At 40.9% G+C, this 18,880-nt stretch overlaps 1 protein-coding gene across 5 annotated transcripts in view; it reads left to right on the top strand.

The window, feature by feature from the left end:
* Positions 1-14,261, top strand: part of LOC101797179 (mucin-5B) — a 45,680-nt gene extending 31,419 nt beyond the window's left edge. For all 5 annotated transcript variants that reach the window (XM_005024514.6, XM_038180390.2, XM_038180388.2 and 2 more), the window contains 18 exons: positions 388-629; positions 1,145-1,322; positions 1,610-1,860; positions 2,279-2,462; positions 3,020-3,212; positions 3,936-4,114; positions 4,660-4,729; positions 4,876-4,997; positions 5,353-5,384; positions 5,789-5,966; positions 6,956-7,060; positions 7,674-7,714; positions 8,291-8,413; positions 9,341-9,436; positions 11,526-11,654; positions 12,495-12,534; positions 13,260-13,383; positions 13,896-14,261. In XM_005024514.6, the coding sequence (XP_005024571.5) occupies positions 388-629; positions 1,145-1,322; positions 1,610-1,860; positions 2,279-2,462; positions 3,020-3,212; positions 3,936-4,114; positions 4,660-4,729; positions 4,876-4,997; positions 5,353-5,384; positions 5,789-5,966; positions 6,956-7,060; positions 7,674-7,714; positions 8,291-8,413; positions 9,341-9,436; positions 11,526-11,654; positions 12,495-12,534; positions 13,260-13,383; positions 13,896-14,070 (2,462 nt within the window). In that variant the 3' untranslated portion in view covers positions 14,071-14,261. The remainder of the gene's footprint in view (positions 1-387; positions 630-1,144; positions 1,323-1,609; positions 1,861-2,278; positions 2,463-3,019; positions 3,213-3,935; positions 4,115-4,659; positions 4,730-4,875; positions 4,998-5,352; positions 5,385-5,788; positions 5,967-6,955; positions 7,061-7,673; positions 7,715-8,290; positions 8,414-9,340; positions 9,437-11,525; positions 11,655-12,494; positions 12,535-13,259; positions 13,384-13,895) is intronic.
* Positions 14,262-18,880: the final 4,619 nt, after the last annotated feature.

Here is an 18,880-nt window from a genome sequence, read left to right on the forward strand (position 1 = left end):
TCCTGAACCATTTATCTCATGGTCTTTGTGAAGACCAGATACGCTTAGTGATGTACTCGGTATTCTCTCCTCTTGGACTCATTTTCAACCATTTTAAATTCTCACCAGTGTACTCAATGAAGAATCTGCAGAAGAACTGCAGATTTGCCACCTGTGGCCCTCCCTCAGGCTTTGCCATTTGGATGAATTGAGCCCTGGTTCAGTTGTTAAATTCAAACAGTTGCAGACAGTCACAACTGAAGGTAGCCATCAGGTGCAGTCAAGCCCAGTTAAATGCAGGGCTGAGTATGTGATTGATCTGTGATGCATAGCCTTTAAGAGTTCACAGCAAACATTTACCACTTTCATAGGCAATTCAGTGCTGATTGTTGGGTTTTGGCCCTGCAGGAGAAAATGTTTCTCTGCCAATGAATATATCGGGTCATTGTGCTTACTCCATTTGCAACGCTTCATGTCAGATTGAATTAATCTGGGCAGAGTGTAAAGTCGGTCAAACTGAGGCACTCAACATCTGTGATCCAGACTCTGAAGACTGTCCACCAACAGCTGCTTCCAGTGCAACAAGCCTAGTTCCTGCTACAACGTTGGCTCCTGTGAGCGATTGTCTTGGGCTCATTCCTCCTAGAAAGGTGAGAGACTGGAAAGAAGAAGGTGTGGTTCTTTACAGTGTTTCCTCCAGCCAAGATTTGGCATTCTCCACACGTAGATTCCTCTGATGCTGGTCAGCACTGCTGCAGCTAGTCTGTAGTTGTGGCTGAACTAGGTGATTGATAAATATAGAAGAAGCCCTCAAATGTTTTAGGGAATAAATTGAAGATTATGCTGTTCAGTGAAAAATCTAACAGGCTGTAGGCAGGCAGAGCCACATGAGCTGAAGAAAGGCTAGGAAAGCCCACCTGTCTGTGTCCCACCATCACAAGTGGTCAGGACATTAATGCTGAGATCTGCAACAAAATGTTGCAGAACAAAACAAAATGTCAAAGCTCTGTTGATTGCAATACTTTTCATACCATCTGACAGAGAAAGAGTAGATAGCAACGCCATACCAAACAGGAACATGAATGGAGGGTGGTAGGTGTGTGTGGTTTTAAAATTTTTTATTACTTTGCTGTGTTCCTCTACTGCTCTTTCAATCTGTCAATAGTTTAACGAATCATGGAATTTTGGAAACTGCCAGATTGCCACTTGCCTGGGAGAAGGAAATAATATTAAACTGTCCAGTGTGACTTGCCCTCCTCAGCAACTGAAACTCTGTGTGAATGGTTTCCCATTCATGAAACACTATGATGAAACTGGCTGCTGTGAAGTCTTTGAGTGTCAGTGTAAGTAGCAGGTGAATTCCTGAAATTTATGTTATTCTCAGCCCATCTTCAAACAAGATAAATCTGTGTGATCAGCATCTTTATTATCTTTGTATTGATTCAGTAGGTTGTAATGGAGCAGAATTCCCACCTGAAACATTGGCTATTAAGAGCAGATAAGAGTCCTTGCTAAGCTATCTTTTCTTCATCAAACTGGTCATTTCAGCTCTCAACAAAAGAGATTATAAAATTTAAAATCAGCTTGAAGCTGAGAAGTCAAACTCAAAGTGTGCTACTCTGTCTTCCAGGTATTTGCAGCGGATGGGGAAATGAGCATTACGTGACTTTTGATGGAACATATTATCATTTTAAAGAAAACTGCACATACGTCCTTGTGCAGTTAATTCATCACAACTTTCACAACTTCTGGATTCACATAGACAACTACTACTGTGGTGCCACTAATGGAGCAATTTGTTCAATGTCCCTTCTCATTTTTTATTCCAATTCTGTTGTTATTTTGACACAAGCAATGGAACATGGAAAAGAAACAAACTTGGTAAAGTATTTTGTTAAAATGAATCCTCAGAATTATTTTGCTGTATCTGTATTATTCTACTGCCAAATGCTCTGCCATGACAAAGGACAAAGCTCATCACAAATGGCATGGGTAGGAAATGCAGTTACATCCCTCACTCTTTTTTGTTAGTGTCAGGAAAAAAAAAAAAGTATATTCTAAAAACTTGGAAAATTGTCACATAACTGAAAGCTGTGTTTTTCTTTCTGATGGAAGTAATCAAATATAAATTAGAGTATATTAAAAAGGAAGCACTGGGAACTGCCTAAATGATTGCCTTTGTCAGACTTCATTTGGTGTATCTGAGAGCTGAATCTGTGCTCTACTTGCCAGACACAAACTATGGATCTTACTCAATAGAAGAATGTTCATAGAGACCTTTTGCTTCTCTTCTTTTTAGATTTTATTTAATGATAAGAAAGTTGTTCCGGATGTTTCCACGAATGGTATCAGGATAACCAGTTCTGGCCTTTACGTCATAGTTGAAATACCAGAATTAGAAGTTTATGTCTCCTACAGTCGACTTGCGTTTTACATAAAACTCCCTTTTGGAAAGTTTTATAACAATACCATGGGACTGTGTGGTGAGTGTGCTCATCAGCTGACAGTAAAGAATGCAATAAATTTTCCTCCTCCTTTCTTTTGTCCACTTGTAAACAACTCTAAACTTTTGTGACTCCAGTGATTTTTAAGTTTGACAAATTTTAACAAAATTGTCTCTAATTGGTGAAAAGGTACTGTCAGAAGATACAGTTTTGAATCACTTCCTTTCATTCTGTCCACATTTGCTGGTGGATGGAGACAAGCTTTCTCTAAGTCTCTGTCTTGATCATATGATTTTACTTACTCACTATGGGAATATACAGAATCTGGAGAGTCCTGTGTTGTGAGAGAACCATCTCATTTTCTTTAGCCTTCATGAGGATTGCATTAGCCAAGACCTCAGTTCTGGTTTTCATGAGTAACTGGCAAACTATTTCTTCTAGCCTTCTCCTACAAAGTTCTTGTGAACTCATCCAGGACTATGCGTGTTACTTTCTCACAAGAAGAACTGCCTTCCAGGTATTGCTGTTTTGCGTAAAAGCAGTTTTATCAGCATCAGCTGTCCTTGAACTGTCACTTGCTTTTATATTGCTACCAGGTACGTGCACCAACCAAAAGGCTGATGATGCTATGAGAAGGAATGGTGAGGTCACTGAGTCCTTCAAAGAGATGGCATTAGATTGGAAAGTCCCAGATCCTACTAACAGATACTGTAATTCAGGTGTCTCAGAACTGGCTGTGATTGAAAATCATCAGCATTGTGAGCCTTCAGACCTGTGTAAAATCATCTGGTAAGACAGCTCCCAAAAGAGACAAATTTTTGTGCTTAACCACAGGGCTTGGGTGAACTGCTTATGGGACACAATGAAAATATGAATTCTAGCGTACCTTGAAAAAGTGAGCATTGAATTGATGTATGAATGTTCCTGAGTTTTGCAGATCAAAATCTGTCTTCCCTTAATACTGTCTGCTACTTGGCACTTGCTTTGCTTGTTGTTTCTGGAGAAGTTAAGTGGGAACTAGCTATAATTCACTATCTGAATGCTTTGGGGATGAATAGGAGCCACAGTCAGAATATAGCCAGCATGTGTGTGTGTTTGTTTTTAAAATAATTTTGTGGTTTAAAATAGGATTGCCAACAATGTTGACATTAAAATGTCGGTATATAGAAATATAGCTGTGAGCCGTGCAGGAGATTCTTCTTTGCAGGTCTCAGTCCAATGTAAAATTGCTTTGTTTCAAGGCATTGTAAAGAATGGGAGGTAAAGCTTTCTTAATTAAGCTGTGTGGGTGTATTGTCTATCGGAGCAACTTGTAGTTGTATCTTTACCTTGAGGCCTTCTCTGGGTGGGGATCGTTTTGGCTACGCATGTGGGCGTATTGCTTATTGGAGCAATTTGTAGTTGTATCTTTACCTTGAGGCTTTCTCTGGGTGAGGATTGGCTGATTTGAATTGTTCTTTGGAAGTAGTCCAAGGGAGCAAAATGCCATATCTGTTTCCTTGCTTTGAGAAGGAACCTGACCGAGTGCCACAGTGTGGTTCCCCCGCAGCCCTACTACGAGGCCTGTGTGGCCAGCGGTTGCTCGGACCAGCACCCCAGCACCGAGTGCCAGAGCATGCAGACATATGCGGCCTTGTGTGGGCTCCACGGGGTCTGTGTGGACTGGAGGAGGCAGGCGAATGGGCAGTGTGGTAAGCCTGGGAAAGAGAAAGACCTTCTGGTTGGTGAAGTGTCTTTGGTCTGTTCTTTCCTCACCCACGCACCCATTTCTGTCCCTTCACATCGTCAGGCTTCAATCTTTCCTAAGCTGCTCTGGGTCTGAGAAATACAGGAGCTAATCAAAAGAGTTGCAGTTCAAAAATGGTACAAAACAAGTGGGAAACAGGCCAGTGGTCTTTCCTGCACCTCTCAGCAAAGGAATGGGTTGGGACATTTAGCCACTTTTCTCCCCTTTGCGTCACATACAGCTTCGTCACTAGATGGCAATGCACAGCTTCTCTCTGCCTGCTTTACCCTGCTCAGTGGACCTGGGTAAACACCACTGGTACTGGTGCAAGTGCCTTGACGAATCCATTAAACCCCTCTTGCTGAAGTTGTGGGGACCTCTTGTTGGGCTGGAGCCTGGGCTGTGCTGCCCATAGGGCAGCCTTAACTGGTGCATGCTGTGTGTCTGTCGTGCGACGGAGGGTACGAATAAGCCGAGGCTTTCTAACCCATGTGCTGTAATGCTCCACAGAGGCCAGTTGTGCTCGGGATCAGGTCTACAAGCCATGTGGAGAAGCAAAAAGAAACACTTGCTTCAGCAGGTGGGTCGTGTCCTAAGGCAAAGGTCCATCATTTGAAAAGTGCCAAGGAAGGCTGGAAGTTGGCATTTCTTTGGGTATTAGGTGTCTGTTTGCCCCAGGCAAATTTCTGCCTCTCACACATTTCTGTTTATTTTCTAATTGTGCAGAGAAGTCATAAAGGACATCGCCCCCTCCCAAAATAACACACATGTGTTTGTTGAGGGATGCTACTGCCCTGATGGAAAAACTCTGCTGAATGATCACGATGGCATTTGTGTTTCTGTCTGCGGTAAGAAATGTAAAAAGTGGGATGGGGAGGGGTCATAAGACTATAAGCTCACATAAGTGGAATGTTCTGGATACAGGGGAAATAGGGGAAACCTTCATATTGAATGTTTCTAGCTAGGCTAGAAATGTTTCTGATTGACCGTTTCCCCCTACTTTTACACAGAAAGTGGAACTTTTGAAATAACAAAGGATATTTAGGCAGAGGATATTGAAATATTATGGATACACAACTTGTGACTTTGCACTCTGGATCTTTCTGTGTCCATTCCTCAGATTCCTTTTATTCCTGTACTCTTGCTTCTGTTGTTTTCCCCAGTTTAGTTATCACTAAAGGAATCTGTAATTTTTTTTTATAGGTTGCACTGCGCAAGATGGATCAGTGAAACAGGTAGGAAAAAGGAAAATGCTAACTTTATACTATAGCTGGGTGCTGTGACCTACAGTAAAAATGGTTGCATGAGTTTCTTTTAATTCTAAGCTTAAATACTAGTGAACAGTGTTGACAGTGGGGAAGAAAAGAGCAGATTTTAGTAACTCCAGGATTTCATTAATAGAGATACGGAAATAAAATTAGCAGTTTGTAGGAATCATTTTTCTAGAGAAGTAACAAGTTTCCCTTTCTACAAAGGAAGGTGGCAGGATTTTTTCTTCTCTGCCCTCTGGGATTTGAACTCTGATTTTTCCAACATAATGAAATAGGGCAATCTGGCCCTGTGCTGCTTTGTGGTAGTCATTCATTAATCTAATGCTTCTAGATTTTGCTCTCTGAACAACTATCTCTTGTTTTCACAGCCTAGAGAAGCTTGGGAGCATGACTGTCAATACTGTGCTTGTGATGAAGTGACCTTGAATATCTCTTGCTTCCCCCGGCCTTGTGCTAAATCTCCACCTATCAACTGCACTAAAGAGGGCTTTGTACGCAAAATAAAACCACGTCTGGATGATCCATGCTGCACAGAAACAGTCTGTGGTATGTAGACAATTCACGTGGCATCATCATTTGCCTCATGATGATCCTCAAGTGAAATTAAAAGAAAAAAAAAAGCACAACAGGTACTAGATTCAAATAAACACACTAGATTAATCATTTATTCTTGCTGTCAGAAGAGACCTCCTCTGGTTCAGCTTCTATTCTAAATTAGATCTATGTCCCACTTGATATTTAAGTTGGAAAATGCCACTTGGATCATTGGGGACCACTAGGTAGTTCACAGGATCCTCTGGCTCTTGTCCCTTCTGAGATGCTGGGGTGATCCCTGCACATAGGTCCATCCAATATGGAAGGATGGACTTTTCTGTCTCTCACATGTAGCTTCTTTATATGTTTGCCCTCACCATTCAATGTGCATCCTTCTAGTCCCAAATGCCTGCAACAGCACAGGACCTCCTCATTAGTCTGCTCAGCTCCTGGCCATTCCTACCACCCATAGGAGGATGCAGGGCAGGATCCTGGCAGTGGTGGGATGTTTTTCTCTTCCTCATCTTTTTGTGCTCCTGTACATTGGGCTCCTTTGGGTTCTGTGAGGGAGTAGTGGGCACTGGTAGGGTGCTGTAGCTTGCACCTTCCTACCTTTATGTCTCTGGCCCTCATCCACTGCTTCTTCCATTTTTTTGTTTGTTTGTTTTGTTTTCATTCTCATTTGCTTTTACCCTAATTCTTTCTTCCTATCGATTCCTTTTTTTCTCTGAGGTGAGCGTGTTTGTGTTTAGTTTGTTAGCAATGACATCTAGTGGGGGAAGAGAAAGAGGAACAAGGGCCAGAACTGTATGCCCAGGGAAGACCTTTACAATAGGGCAAGCTTTGAAAAAGTTTATTTGTACATGTCCCAGCTTCCAAACTGTTTGGTTCAAGAATCATTTATGTCTTCCCTATTTCTTGGATGTTCAAACTTTTTGGTCTGCAAGAAAAACTGCTGGACAGGATGATTTGGCTTACTTTATCTCCATTGTCTATTGCAGAATGTGATATAAAAACCTGTGTTATCAACAAAACAGCATGTGACTTAGGTTTCCAACCTGTGGTAGCTATATCTGAGGATGGTTGTTGTCCTGTCTTCTCCTGTAGTAAGTACCATGTTTCCTTAAGAAATTTTATTTATTCCTTCAACTATTTCAGTTTTTCTGAATGAGTCAATATCACAAGAAGTAGCCTCTCCCTTTCCTTTCGAGCCTTTAAATTTTTATGGTGGTGGAATAAGTGATGTAAGTTCTCTGTAGCTAATATTCAATGAGATCTTGGGATGTAAGTTATTGAACAAATACTGCATTTCTATTCCATTGAAGCCATACAGTTCTGCTGTCAAACTGTATTTCTGGAATTGCACACCTGACCCAACTTCCCATTTTCTCAGTGACCAGCAAGGTGGTTAACAATAAAGCTCAGCTAATTTCAGGCATGGGTAACTACATGAAGTACATTTTTTTTTTGCCATATGGAAGATACCAGGATATAGAATTACCCCACACTTCACGCATAACATCTGAGTAGATGTTAAATGTGGGCTTCAGAATAACAATTTAACAGCATGTTTTTCCCTCTGTTGTGCAGGCTATGAAGGCTAGCAAATAGACTCAGTTCTACTCTTTGTCTTCTCTAAATCAGTGAGAATTTAGAGATGAGTTCAGTAACTGGCTACATCATTCCTAGTACATTGTTTTCATTTTATTTTTCTTACAGTACCAAAAGGTGTATGTGTTTCTGAAGGAGTTGAATTTAAGGTAGGTCTTCTTCCATACATTTTTTTCCACAGGTTGATGCAGCCTGAATCAGAATTTTCTGAACTTATTGTTGTCAACACTTAATAATGTACACTTTAATCCTGCCTTTTTTTTTTTTAATCCCTGCCAGCAGTCTAATGTGTTACTGAAGATATTAATGAATAGGTAATGCTAGAGACCAGTAGCTTGCTTACTAAATGAGATCTTACCTGTGTTTTAGAGTCTAGAAGTCAGAATTGTGATTGAATACAAATTTTAAAACTCATTGGGTGTTGTAAGATTAATTACTAGGTCAAACTTAGGAAAAATTGAAGTTTGGAGTTTATAAGACAACATAAGTCATGTAATGTCATCAGTGCACTTGAATATGTCAGCCTCACGTTCATTTTGTGATACTAAGAAGTGTCAGGTTTGAAGTCAGAGATCTGAAAATACTCATTTCAGGAAGTTCTACCAAAAATAATTCCTGAGCATAATCATTCATGTTTGATAGTCCAGGGGACTTATGTTTATTCTACAACCCACCAATTTCTTGCTGTTGCCTGTTTTCCGCTCTGCTTTTCTTTATCTTTTCAGCCTGGGGCAGTGGTGCCTAAGAGCTCCTGTGAGGACTGTGTGTGCACAGATGAGCAGGACGCTGTGACGCAAACCAACCGCATCCAGTGTGTTCCAGTGAAATGCCAAACCACCTGCCAACAGGTCAGTACCACGCACTCAGCCTCCCTGACCACAAACAATGGCTGCTAGGGGATGCATGGTAGAACCGTGGGAGTAAAACTGCTGCCTCAGTAAAAGATAGCAGGATGTAATTTTCTATTAGGTCCTCTTTAGGATGCTGGCCATTTTTGCTCTACCAATTTAAGAGGTCACCCTTTGAGAGATTCCCTGAAGGAAAGTGATTGCAAACCTGTTCCCGTTAGAGAGACGTCTGACTGCTGAAAGATGAAGTTTATGTTGTTCTGTTGATGGTGTTTTCAGCTCCAAAATTAAGATTATAAGGAAACCACACGGTTGTTTAAGGAGTTTCCAGACACTGCTTGGTACTTGTGAGCTAGGAGTGTGTGCACAAACTGCTCAGTCTATTACTGAATGCAAGAAAGAATGGTTTCTGTTCTATTCTCACCCAGATAAGGCTAGATCCACTGCCAATCCTAAAAATGGATAAAACCATTAACCTTTATCTTGAAGCAGGATAGACCCATGAAAAGACTGCTGGATATCTAAAACACAGGGAAGGAAATAACCGATGCACTATCTTCACATGTCTGACAGTGACAGTTCTAGTGAATAATCATATCAGACCAAGTGCTGGTAGTAGATTTTTCAAGTAATCACCTGATGAATTAATTTATTTGTTCTAACTTGTGTGTTAGCACAAAGAAGAGCAGCCAATGGCAGGGTGTATATGGTAACTGAAGTGACCCAGAGGTAACTTCAGTATGGGAAAGAAATTATCAGCTTTAATTGTCAGGCTTAAAGTGATTCCAAAAGGTTTCTAACAGCAACAGAAATGAAACCAGAAGGTTGACTCATTTCCACTGCCATCTCCAGCGTGGCTGTGATCTGACAGCGTTTCATGAACAGGACTGCAGGTAACATGGCTAAATGGTGACCTTATTTCCACAGGGCTTCCGCTATGTAGAACAGGAGGGTCAGTGCTGCAGCCAGTGCCAGCAAGTGGCTTGTGTGGCAAATTTTCCATTTGGCAATGTCACCATCGAGGTGAGTGCTCCTTTGCTCTGCATGGAAAGCTGAATTATCCAAAAAGACCTCAACATTTTTTGAAATCAGTGTCATATATTTTGAAGCTGGGAAGACCTTTACAAGATTTTAAAATGTCTCTATTTCCAAAGTAAGTGTTAAGTTTTATATGGCTGCTCCTTGCTGTGTGCATCTTGAAGACATTGCTGTGTTTAAAATTATGCATCTTTGGCAGGAATGGAAATCATGTCACCCTCTCTTCGTGACATGCAGCACGGGGAAAGAATTTGTAGGGGATGATGACATTGCAAAACCCTGCTCTTGCAGAGATACGTGAGCTGGCTTCACATGACACTGCTCTGATGCTGGAAGACATGTCATTTATCTTGCCCTAGAAATACAAAGCTAAATAGTTTGAGCAAGCTGATATAACTGTACTAACATTGGTTCTGAATTTGTTGGGGCAAAAATCGAAAATGTCATAGCTGCTGCAGTGTAGTTTACCTTGGTAACACCCAGGTAATACACCACGTCTCTTCAGCATAGTGTTGTGAGACGTGAACTGAACCTCAGGCTAGCTGTTTGCTTTTATTACAGCCTGCTATTGCTGTGAACAGTTAATGCTGCCGTCTCACCCAGTGGCTATTTTCTTATGTGCTATTTCTTCTCTGGTAGCTCCTGAGCTCTGCATCTTTTCTATTTCATCCTTTTGTTCCTTGCTAAATCTTGCAAGCTAGCTTCTTCTGTGCCAATATATAATTTTTATGCTTCCACTTAAAAGGTGGTTACCACAAAGAAATTTTGCATTTATCCATTAACCTCTGTTAGGAAGAGTATTTTCCTTTCATAGTTTTTACTTTTCTTCCATCTATTAAAAAACTTCAAAACCTGTAGAATATTTTTTTGTTCTGTATATAAGCAGTGCTATAGGCTGGGAGATGAGTGGTTAGAAAGCTGCCTGGCAGAGAAGGACCTGGGAGTATTGGTTGATAGTCAGCTGAATATGAGCCAGCAGTGTGCTCAGGTGGCCAAGGCCAACAGTATCCTGGCTTGTATAAGAAACAGCGTGGCCAGCAGGGCTAGGGAAGTGATTGTCCTTCTGTACTCTGCTCTGGCGAGGCTGCACCTCGAGTACTGTGTTCAGTTTGGGCCCCTCGCTAAAGAAGGACATTGAGGTGCTCGAGTGAGTCCAGAGAAGGGTGACGAAGCTGGTGAAGGGTCTGGAGAACAAGTCGTATGAGGAGCGGCTGAGGGAGCTGGGCTTGTTCAGCCTGGAGAAGAGGAGTCTCAGGGGCAACTGTCTTGCTCTCTATAGGTACCTTAAATAGGAGGCTGTAGCGAGATGAGGGTTGGTCTATTCTCCCATGTGGCTGGTGACAGGACGAGGGGGAATGGGCTGAAGTTGCACCAGGGAGGTTTAGGTTGGTTATTAGGAAATACTTCTTTACTGAAAGGGTTGTTAAGGCATTGGAATGGGCTGCCCAGGGAAGTGGTTGAGTCACCATCCTTGGAGGTCTTTAAAAGATGTTTAGATGTAGAGCTTAGTGATATGGTTTAGTGGGAGACTTGTTAGTGTTAGGGCACAGGTTGGACTAGGTGATCTTGGAGGTCTCTTCCAATCTGTGAGATTCCGTTAGATTCTATCCCACCTCTATTAACAGACCCATCTTCTGTACTTCATAGTGTGGTGGTGGAGTCACCATCCCTGGAAGTCTTTAAAAGACGTTTAGATGTAGAGCTTAGGGATATGGTTTAGTGGGGACTGTTAGCGTTAGGTCAGAGGTTGGACTCGATGATCTTGAGGTCTCTTCCAACCTAGAAATTCTGTGATTCTGTGATAGTGTCTTTTAGCATTTCTGCTCCTACCTCTATACTCATTCTGCCACCAGAATGTGGGTGAGCTCAGTAGATGTGAATTCCAGATATCTCAGTACTGTGAGGATAATATGAACATCCCAGCCCCTCTGCCAGTTCATTGACTGTATTACTATTGCATTATTCTATTTATACTTATTGTATAAATAAGTAAATATCTATCTGTATATATAATATCTATATATTGTTCTATTGTTATATTATATTGAAATTTATTTTTTTCTGTTGTTTTTAGGTTGGAAAAAGTTATAAAGCACCATATGATAACTGTACTCAGTACATGTGCACTGAATCAGGAGGGCTGTTTTCCTTGACTAGTACAGTAAAGGTCTGCTTACCATTTGAGGAATCAAACTGTGTCCCAGTAAGTATTTAAGTACCAGGAAGAAAAAAAAAAAGAAAAAACAAAAAAAACTGTCTGAAATCAGCCCTGCCAGTGCTATGGTATGGGAGGCTTCTATACAGTTTTGAATGAGTCACATCAGTGTTTCTTGACCTTTCTGAGTTGATCATCTTTGTTTGAAAGAAATGTGCTTTTTCAGCCCAAAATGGAATGTCCTATGGAAATATAACAAAAGCTATACTTTCTAAGAAATCCACATATTTTACTTGTTGTGAAGTAAGACAATGGAACTTGAAATAGGGGAGTGCTGGGGCAATGGCATGGTGGGACTTTTCATTACTTAAGGAACACCAGTGTTACAAAATGCAATTGAAGAAATGATGACTTAAGATGGACCTGTCAGGGAACCAATGAACATAGTGTCTTCTGTGATAGGGTGCATGGCTAAGCAAGTAAGTGGTAGATGAATGAGCAACAGGGAGCATTAGTGACCAGTGGTTTCCAGTAACTTCCAGAAAGGGCTTTGCAGGCTGTTCAATTCCAGGAGCAGGTGTCGTTGTCTGGTTTTGGAGTTGGCTTTCGTGCTGGCTTCAGCAGGATCTGCATAACATCAGGCATATGTTACAGAACATTCCACCTGGCTTATGAGTGGATATAGTTGTAAGAATATTCAGTCCCTGCAGGATATTTTTAAAGCTGTTTTGTACACAACTGGTACGCAAACAGGTCTGAAGAGGAATTAATGTGTTGGTTAGAGATGAGGGTATGTATCTGAACCCTCTGTTGCTACTAGCTGCTTAGCAATATACGTACGCTAGACTAGAGTATCTAAACTATTCTGGTTCTTTGTTTTCAATACAGGGGACAGTTGACATGACTTCAGATGGCTGTTGTAAGACATGTGAGTGCATTAAATCGTTGATTCCCTGCTAAAATACTGCTAGGTTCTCCTCTGCTTGTAGCCCTTCTTCTGCATGCACCAAGAAGTTCAACAGACCAGAAGGCTTTGTTCATGTATCAGAAGAGCAGTTTTGTACCTTACAGCTAAGGCTCAAAAATTGCTTTGTTCTTCCAAGGGGGACACTAAAAAATGTATCTCCTTTCTGCATTTTTAAAAGACTGAAATATTGTTAGTTTGAACTATACTTCCAATGAGAGAATTTGTAGGAATTACATTCTGTATTTTTCCATTTGAAAGTTACATGGGAAAAAAAATTGGATTTTTTTCTTCTACATCATCCACCCAGAATATATAGGTTGTTACAGTCACAAATGTTAACAAATACAATTCATAGCACTTAACAACAAAAACACCTTAATATCTCCTTTTGGTCTTAGTTCAGCAGTACCTTTACACGAACTTATACATGTCTTCATTTGAGCCAGTCCCTGAACAGAAAAGTATCTAGAAAAGTGGGGAGTTGTTTTTGCTGAATTAGTGCCTATTTGCACTCTCCTTATTTATTTATTATTTGTGTTTGGTGTGTGTGTATTTGTTTTGTTATGCATTTAAACTACAAGAGGTTTTATTAAGATGATCTGCCCATGGCTTCCCAGCAGGTGTCTTTCAAAACTTCTTTTGCTCCCCAGTCTGAAGAAGTGTAACAGAAATATTCTCCCACACAGGTGTTGACCTGCCACATAAATGCAAACGCAATGTGAAAGAGCAGTATATTGTTCACAACAACTGTAAGTCTGCTGTTCCGGTCCCAATGCCCTTCTGCGAAGGGACGTGCAGTACCTATTCTGTGTAAGTAGGAAACCTTTCTCTGTCTTCACCAGTGTCTGGTCTTCCTGGGTTCTTGTTTAAAAGGACCTGACTGGGAAACTGGATGTGAGAACAGCAGCAGTCATCAATGTGATGAAATGCCTTTAGTGTGATGGGAATGCCTTACCTTAGGATAATAGATCCCTCTGCAAAGAGACCTTCCTGTCCTTATGTGTATTTATGAACAGCTCTGGGGGTTGATGGAGTTTCTTCCTGCTCTTTGGTCTCTGCATGAATTGTTCATTTCTGTGTTGCCAGAATGTCCTTAATCCAAAACCCACCAAATTTAATGGGATTTTCCTCACTGAACTCAGAGGATCTAGCCCTGCATAGCTAGTAGCATCCTGAGGAAAGGCCATTATGAATAAGCAGAAATACAGATAAGAAATCTTGTTTCTTTCTTCATTAGTTGTACCCCTATTTGGAGGAATGAATACAGATCACATAGGGAAGAAAACAGGTGGTGGACTCATGTGCAAATCTCATTTCTGTAGGTATTCCTTTGAGACCAATGAAATGGAACACAAATGCATTTGCTGCCATGAAAAAAGGAGTCACACAGTGAAGGTGGATCTGGTTTGCTCTGAGCATAAGACAGTCGAATTCACATATGTGCATGTAGATGAATGTGGATGTATGGAAACCAAATGCCCAAAGAGGAGAACGTGAGACAAAGGAGACATTTCAGCTCCCATTTAATGCTTCCCTAGCAAGTGAGTAGTTTAGAAAGCAGCTGTGACTAACCTTGAAGTGACCATACTTCTCTCCTGTGCTTTTTTCCTTCTGGTATTATATGCAGTTATGGAAATTAGCTGAGGATTTTGCTCTAAATGTTTGTAGAATAAACTGCATTTCAAAGAGGACTTGTTCTCTTGTTTCAGTGATGCTGCTAAAGGGGCAAGGAGTTAATTTCTTTAATCTCATATTGGTGTATAAACCAAGGTTATTACAAGGCACTCCAGAGACAGACAATGCCTTTCAAAAGTCCTTCCTGATGAAAGTGTGCATTATAAAACCATAACTACATGCTTCAACTCATTTCCCTCAGAAGGGAAACAGCAATCGCTTCCACAGGTGTGGTTCAGTCAGAGAGGCAGGACTCAGCTCAGAGGCACCTTGTTCTCCCCAGTGGTTCTACACCTACTTCGGCTGACAGTCTGGGTCACTGGAGCAAAGCAAGGTGCTTTTCTCCTTCTGTGCTGTAAGCACTACAGCAGGAGTGTAAAAATGTGCTTTAAATGCATGCTAGAAAATGAACATATTCACACCCTTATAGTGAGTCTTTATCACTGGTGGGTTTTGTAATTTGCCAACATCAAACTTCAAACTTGGAGCTGCGTGTCTCGTGAGAGACTGATGTTCGGATCCACATCTTGCTATGTGATGATGATTTATGTCACAAACAATTGACTCCCAGTTAGCATGTTCAATGGGACGTAGTGTTTGTGACAGTATCTTACGTCGACAGGGGTTAAAAAAGCTCAGCAATACCTTCAGATTATGCAGGGAAGGAAGATGTTTTTACTGCTTGAACAACTTGGTCTTTCTGTGACCTGAATGAGAACTAAGGGCTGTAAGTGCAGTGTCCTACAACCTGCCAAGTAGAGACTTTGGGGAAATGTTTTAGAGGGAATACTTGTGAACTGACAGAGTAGCTATTAAGTGTGCTAACCTCTAGCTTTCCATTTTAAAATGTTGCAGCTATTGAGTTCCAAGTAGTCTCTCATTTAATTCTTTTTCATAATAAATCATTGTAGTTGATGTCAGGTTACTTACACGTGTACTGCTTCATTATGGTATTACTGATCTTAAAATTGCAGGAGTACTGGACTTTGAATAGGCATAGCAGTTGAAAGACATACGTATTTCTTTGCTCTTATCTGATAGGCCCATGTTTATTGGGTCATCACTGTGATGCCTTAGCACAGCCCCTATTGGGCTTCTGTGGAACTCAGCTCGTTTTAACATAACAGTTCTCCAGCCCCTTTCTGGAAGAGTTTGTCTCAGCCTAGACTGGTGTGTAAGAGCCCTTGTGAAGGTATCAGTTTCTCAGCACTGGGTATTTTGAGATCCAGGGTAGCCAGCTTAGACAGCTGAAGACAGAGAAGATGAATATCATCCTTTGTTTTTATTTTATTGATTTAAAAGGAGTAAAAGAGAGACTGAGTGTTCGTAACAATTACAGTGAGAGTAAGCAGTTGCAATGGGAACAGTGACGTGCAGAAATATTTGGGAAACATGGGCAATAACATTCAACAAGATGTTTGTGCTGCTGCTGAATTGCAACTAGCTCTCCCATTCCCAGCCTCTGCCCTGGTCACTGGACCAGTTTGCTTGATTATAAATGATAAGAATCCCCAAATAATTCAGATAACTGTCAGTGTAATGCAACTCCCGTGGAAGGCGTGTGTTGCAATTGCTTGACATTGAGGCTCACATATAAACTTCACATTAGCCCAGAAAATATTCTTACTGATACAAATCAAGTGCATGCCTGATTTTGCAATGCAAAGTGCAGCAGCAAGAAAGAAGGACATTCGTTCCTTTCCTCCTTGCCTTTCCCGGAGGGGAAAGAAATCATTCTTGAGTGCTTTCGTCATCAGAAGAGTAAACAGGCTCTTAAGTAGTCAGATACAAATTCCTGTAAACCCTGCAAATGAATCATTCTCAATAGGGTGGCTTAGCTAGAATACTAGCGGAAATCTTTTCCATATCTGCTTTGTCTTCAGGTGGGAGAAGGGCAATAAAACGTGATCTAATTTTATGAGGTACACGTAAAAGTCCACTCTCCTGTATGATTTTAGTGGTGATGAGACTTTATGCAGAATTTAAGAATGGAATTGATTTGAAGGTATACTTTTCTATTCATTTTTGGCATGCATTTTGCTTTGCAGGCAAGTGAAATTGTTTTAGCTTAGAGCTGGAACCAACAGCTTATTCCCATCTGCAGATGGCTATTGAACAGAGGATCATATGAAACCCCATGTTCCCCTTCTCCACTCCTGATTATGCCTGATTCTTCATTTACTCAGTGTGGTATCTAACTACCCTGTGCTGTACTATTTCCAGCTCCAGTGGCCAGGTGTTGAACTGAATGTGTTCATCCTCTGTTCATAGATGCAGAGTCCTAGTTAGATGAGATGCAGCCAGCAAGACCAAGTTACTTCAATGCAAACTTTCAGCTTCCTCAGCTCACAGACAGTCAATGGGTAAATACAGTCAGTGGGTTAAATGTTGTTTTATCCCTGTGAGCACTCAACCTGGGCGTGATCCTGCTGGAGCAGCTGTGTGGTTGTTTCTCACGTGTGCATGCTCTAACACTCATCTGTAGCCCCAGGGCATCTCTTCCAGCTAGTGACCAGTCTGAACGTCAAACACTTTCCTGGCATAACTCCAGAAAAATTACTGGCATTGCTCTAAGTACTGTTTCTTCCCTTCTGCATGAATTCTTTGCACCAGCATCCACTTTACTAGGGTAGCCCCAGAAGAACCAGTCTTCAGATGAGCCAGTCAGGCCGGGGATCAACTGGTTTCAGCTTGTAGCCATTCTGTTCTTATCAGGAGATGATGGTACTCCATATGCTGAGCAGTTCTGAGAAAGCACACCAGGAAGAACTGCTCCATATTACTAAAATAAATATATGCCAGAGATACTGCACTGTGTCAGGTAAACAAGTCTGAAGACACATTATCATGTCACTGGTGTTAACTGAGATGGGTTGCCATTACGTGAGCTCTGACTTACTTGCCTATCAGTTTATGGCTTGAAAAGCTCAATTCCCAGTACTACCTTAATGTAGTTTGGCTAAATTTTTGTTGGGCTTTTGTTAATGATTATTGGTGTTTGCAAAGAGGAGAACATTAGAAGTCTGCTCTGAATTTTTACTTGGGGAGAGACACTGTCCTTTTCCACAGTTTTTCTTAGAGTGGATCCCCTGGCTGTGGAATCAGACCTCTAGCTTTATCTGCAGTGTGCTGTACCGATATCAATCTATTCCAGTATCTACAATCTTGAGCTGAAAACAAAGTCTGTGAACTGTACATGCCCTCTAATACAGAAGGGATTGTTTAAAAGAATGCAGCACCTATTTTGTTTGTGTGCTAGCTTAACAATTAGAATGAGAAAGTTGCAATGTGAAGGTGGAAAAATTTGTCTAAGTATCACTTGGGAAAGTTATGTGATTAGTAATGAGCCAGAAAAGAAAATAATGTGACAAATAAGAGATTATCTTGCAGGTAAGGGGAAGACCGAGCATTGGGTGGTCTGAGAGCTGTGTCTGACTCTTCCACAGGTTTGTGTGCTCACATACACGTTCCGTCCTTGTTTATATTTCCTTTCTGATCCCAGATAAGGATAAGGGTAGGGCTCTGTTTCCTTTATGCAATTGTAACATTTCAGTTCATAAAAATTTTTGCACAAGTATATAACACGTCATTTGCAAACCTGAAGGGGTACACTTGCTTCTGTCAGGCATCCCAAACATCTTTTACAAGAAAAAGTGTGACAATATGCCAAAGACACCAAGACAAAGGTATCAGTTGTGAAAATCTTTCTGGTTTTTACACTTCAAAGGATCTGATTATTCAATATCTTTAGGGCAACAATGGGTTTTAAGTCTCAGTTTACCTTGTAGAAGGCTATTCTCACATCCATTTAATTCTTTGACAACACCAATTCCTATTTTAGGAAAGTAACACACAGAGGGTGTGCCCAGGCAACTGGCTTTGTGTCAAAAGTAGGCCAAGGTTTGATCATGAAACTACAAGGTTGTAATTTTTTACACACTTTATTTTTTTCTAGGTGTGAAGACCCACTTTTCATCAGTAGCCTCTAGGACCGTTTAATTGTTTTTTTCATTCAAAGGGAATCTGGTAGCTTCCTGTACATTTAGGTTTAGCTCTCTGTTTATGGATTATATTATTTCACTCAGCTTGCTTTCTGTGAAGGCGTATTTTAAAAATATACTCCTTGTAGAAAAGGACATTATTTAATTACTGATCCTTCTGACAATGAAATCCAACGAAGTCTCCCATTGATAAGACTGGGTAGAAGAAAGATGGGGTAGCTAGACTTTAGTTCATCCCATCTACCTTCTGGCAAAATAAATATGAATCAAAACTGGGACTTGAAGCACTGTGAACTTTCAGTGTAGTTACTGAAAATTGATATGCGCTTCACTTAAGAGCTCAACTGTCTTCTGGAAATGCTCCCACCTAACCTTCTTGACTTCATAGGCAGACTAAGGTAAGTACAGACCTACCTTGTCCAAATTCTCTAAAGCAATGTGAGAAGTTGATCCCCAGTGCCAGTTTTATATATTCCTAATGAGAAGTGCCAGAAATTTACCTCAAATTCTGCAAACCCTATGCCCTGCCTTAAACAGCTCAACCATCTTCAGGACTTTTAGTGAAAGATTCTTTCACCCTGATGTTTAACAAGAATGATGCTGAGAACAGCTTCATTATTTTCAGTATGTTC

The sequence above is a fragment of the Anas platyrhynchos genome, chromosome 5 (genome assembly GCF_047663525.1).
Source record: "Anas platyrhynchos isolate ZD024472 breed Pekin duck chromosome 5, IASCAAS_PekinDuck_T2T, whole genome shotgun sequence".
NCBI classification, from domain to species: domain Eukaryota; kingdom Metazoa; phylum Chordata; class Aves; order Anseriformes; family Anatidae; genus Anas; species Anas platyrhynchos.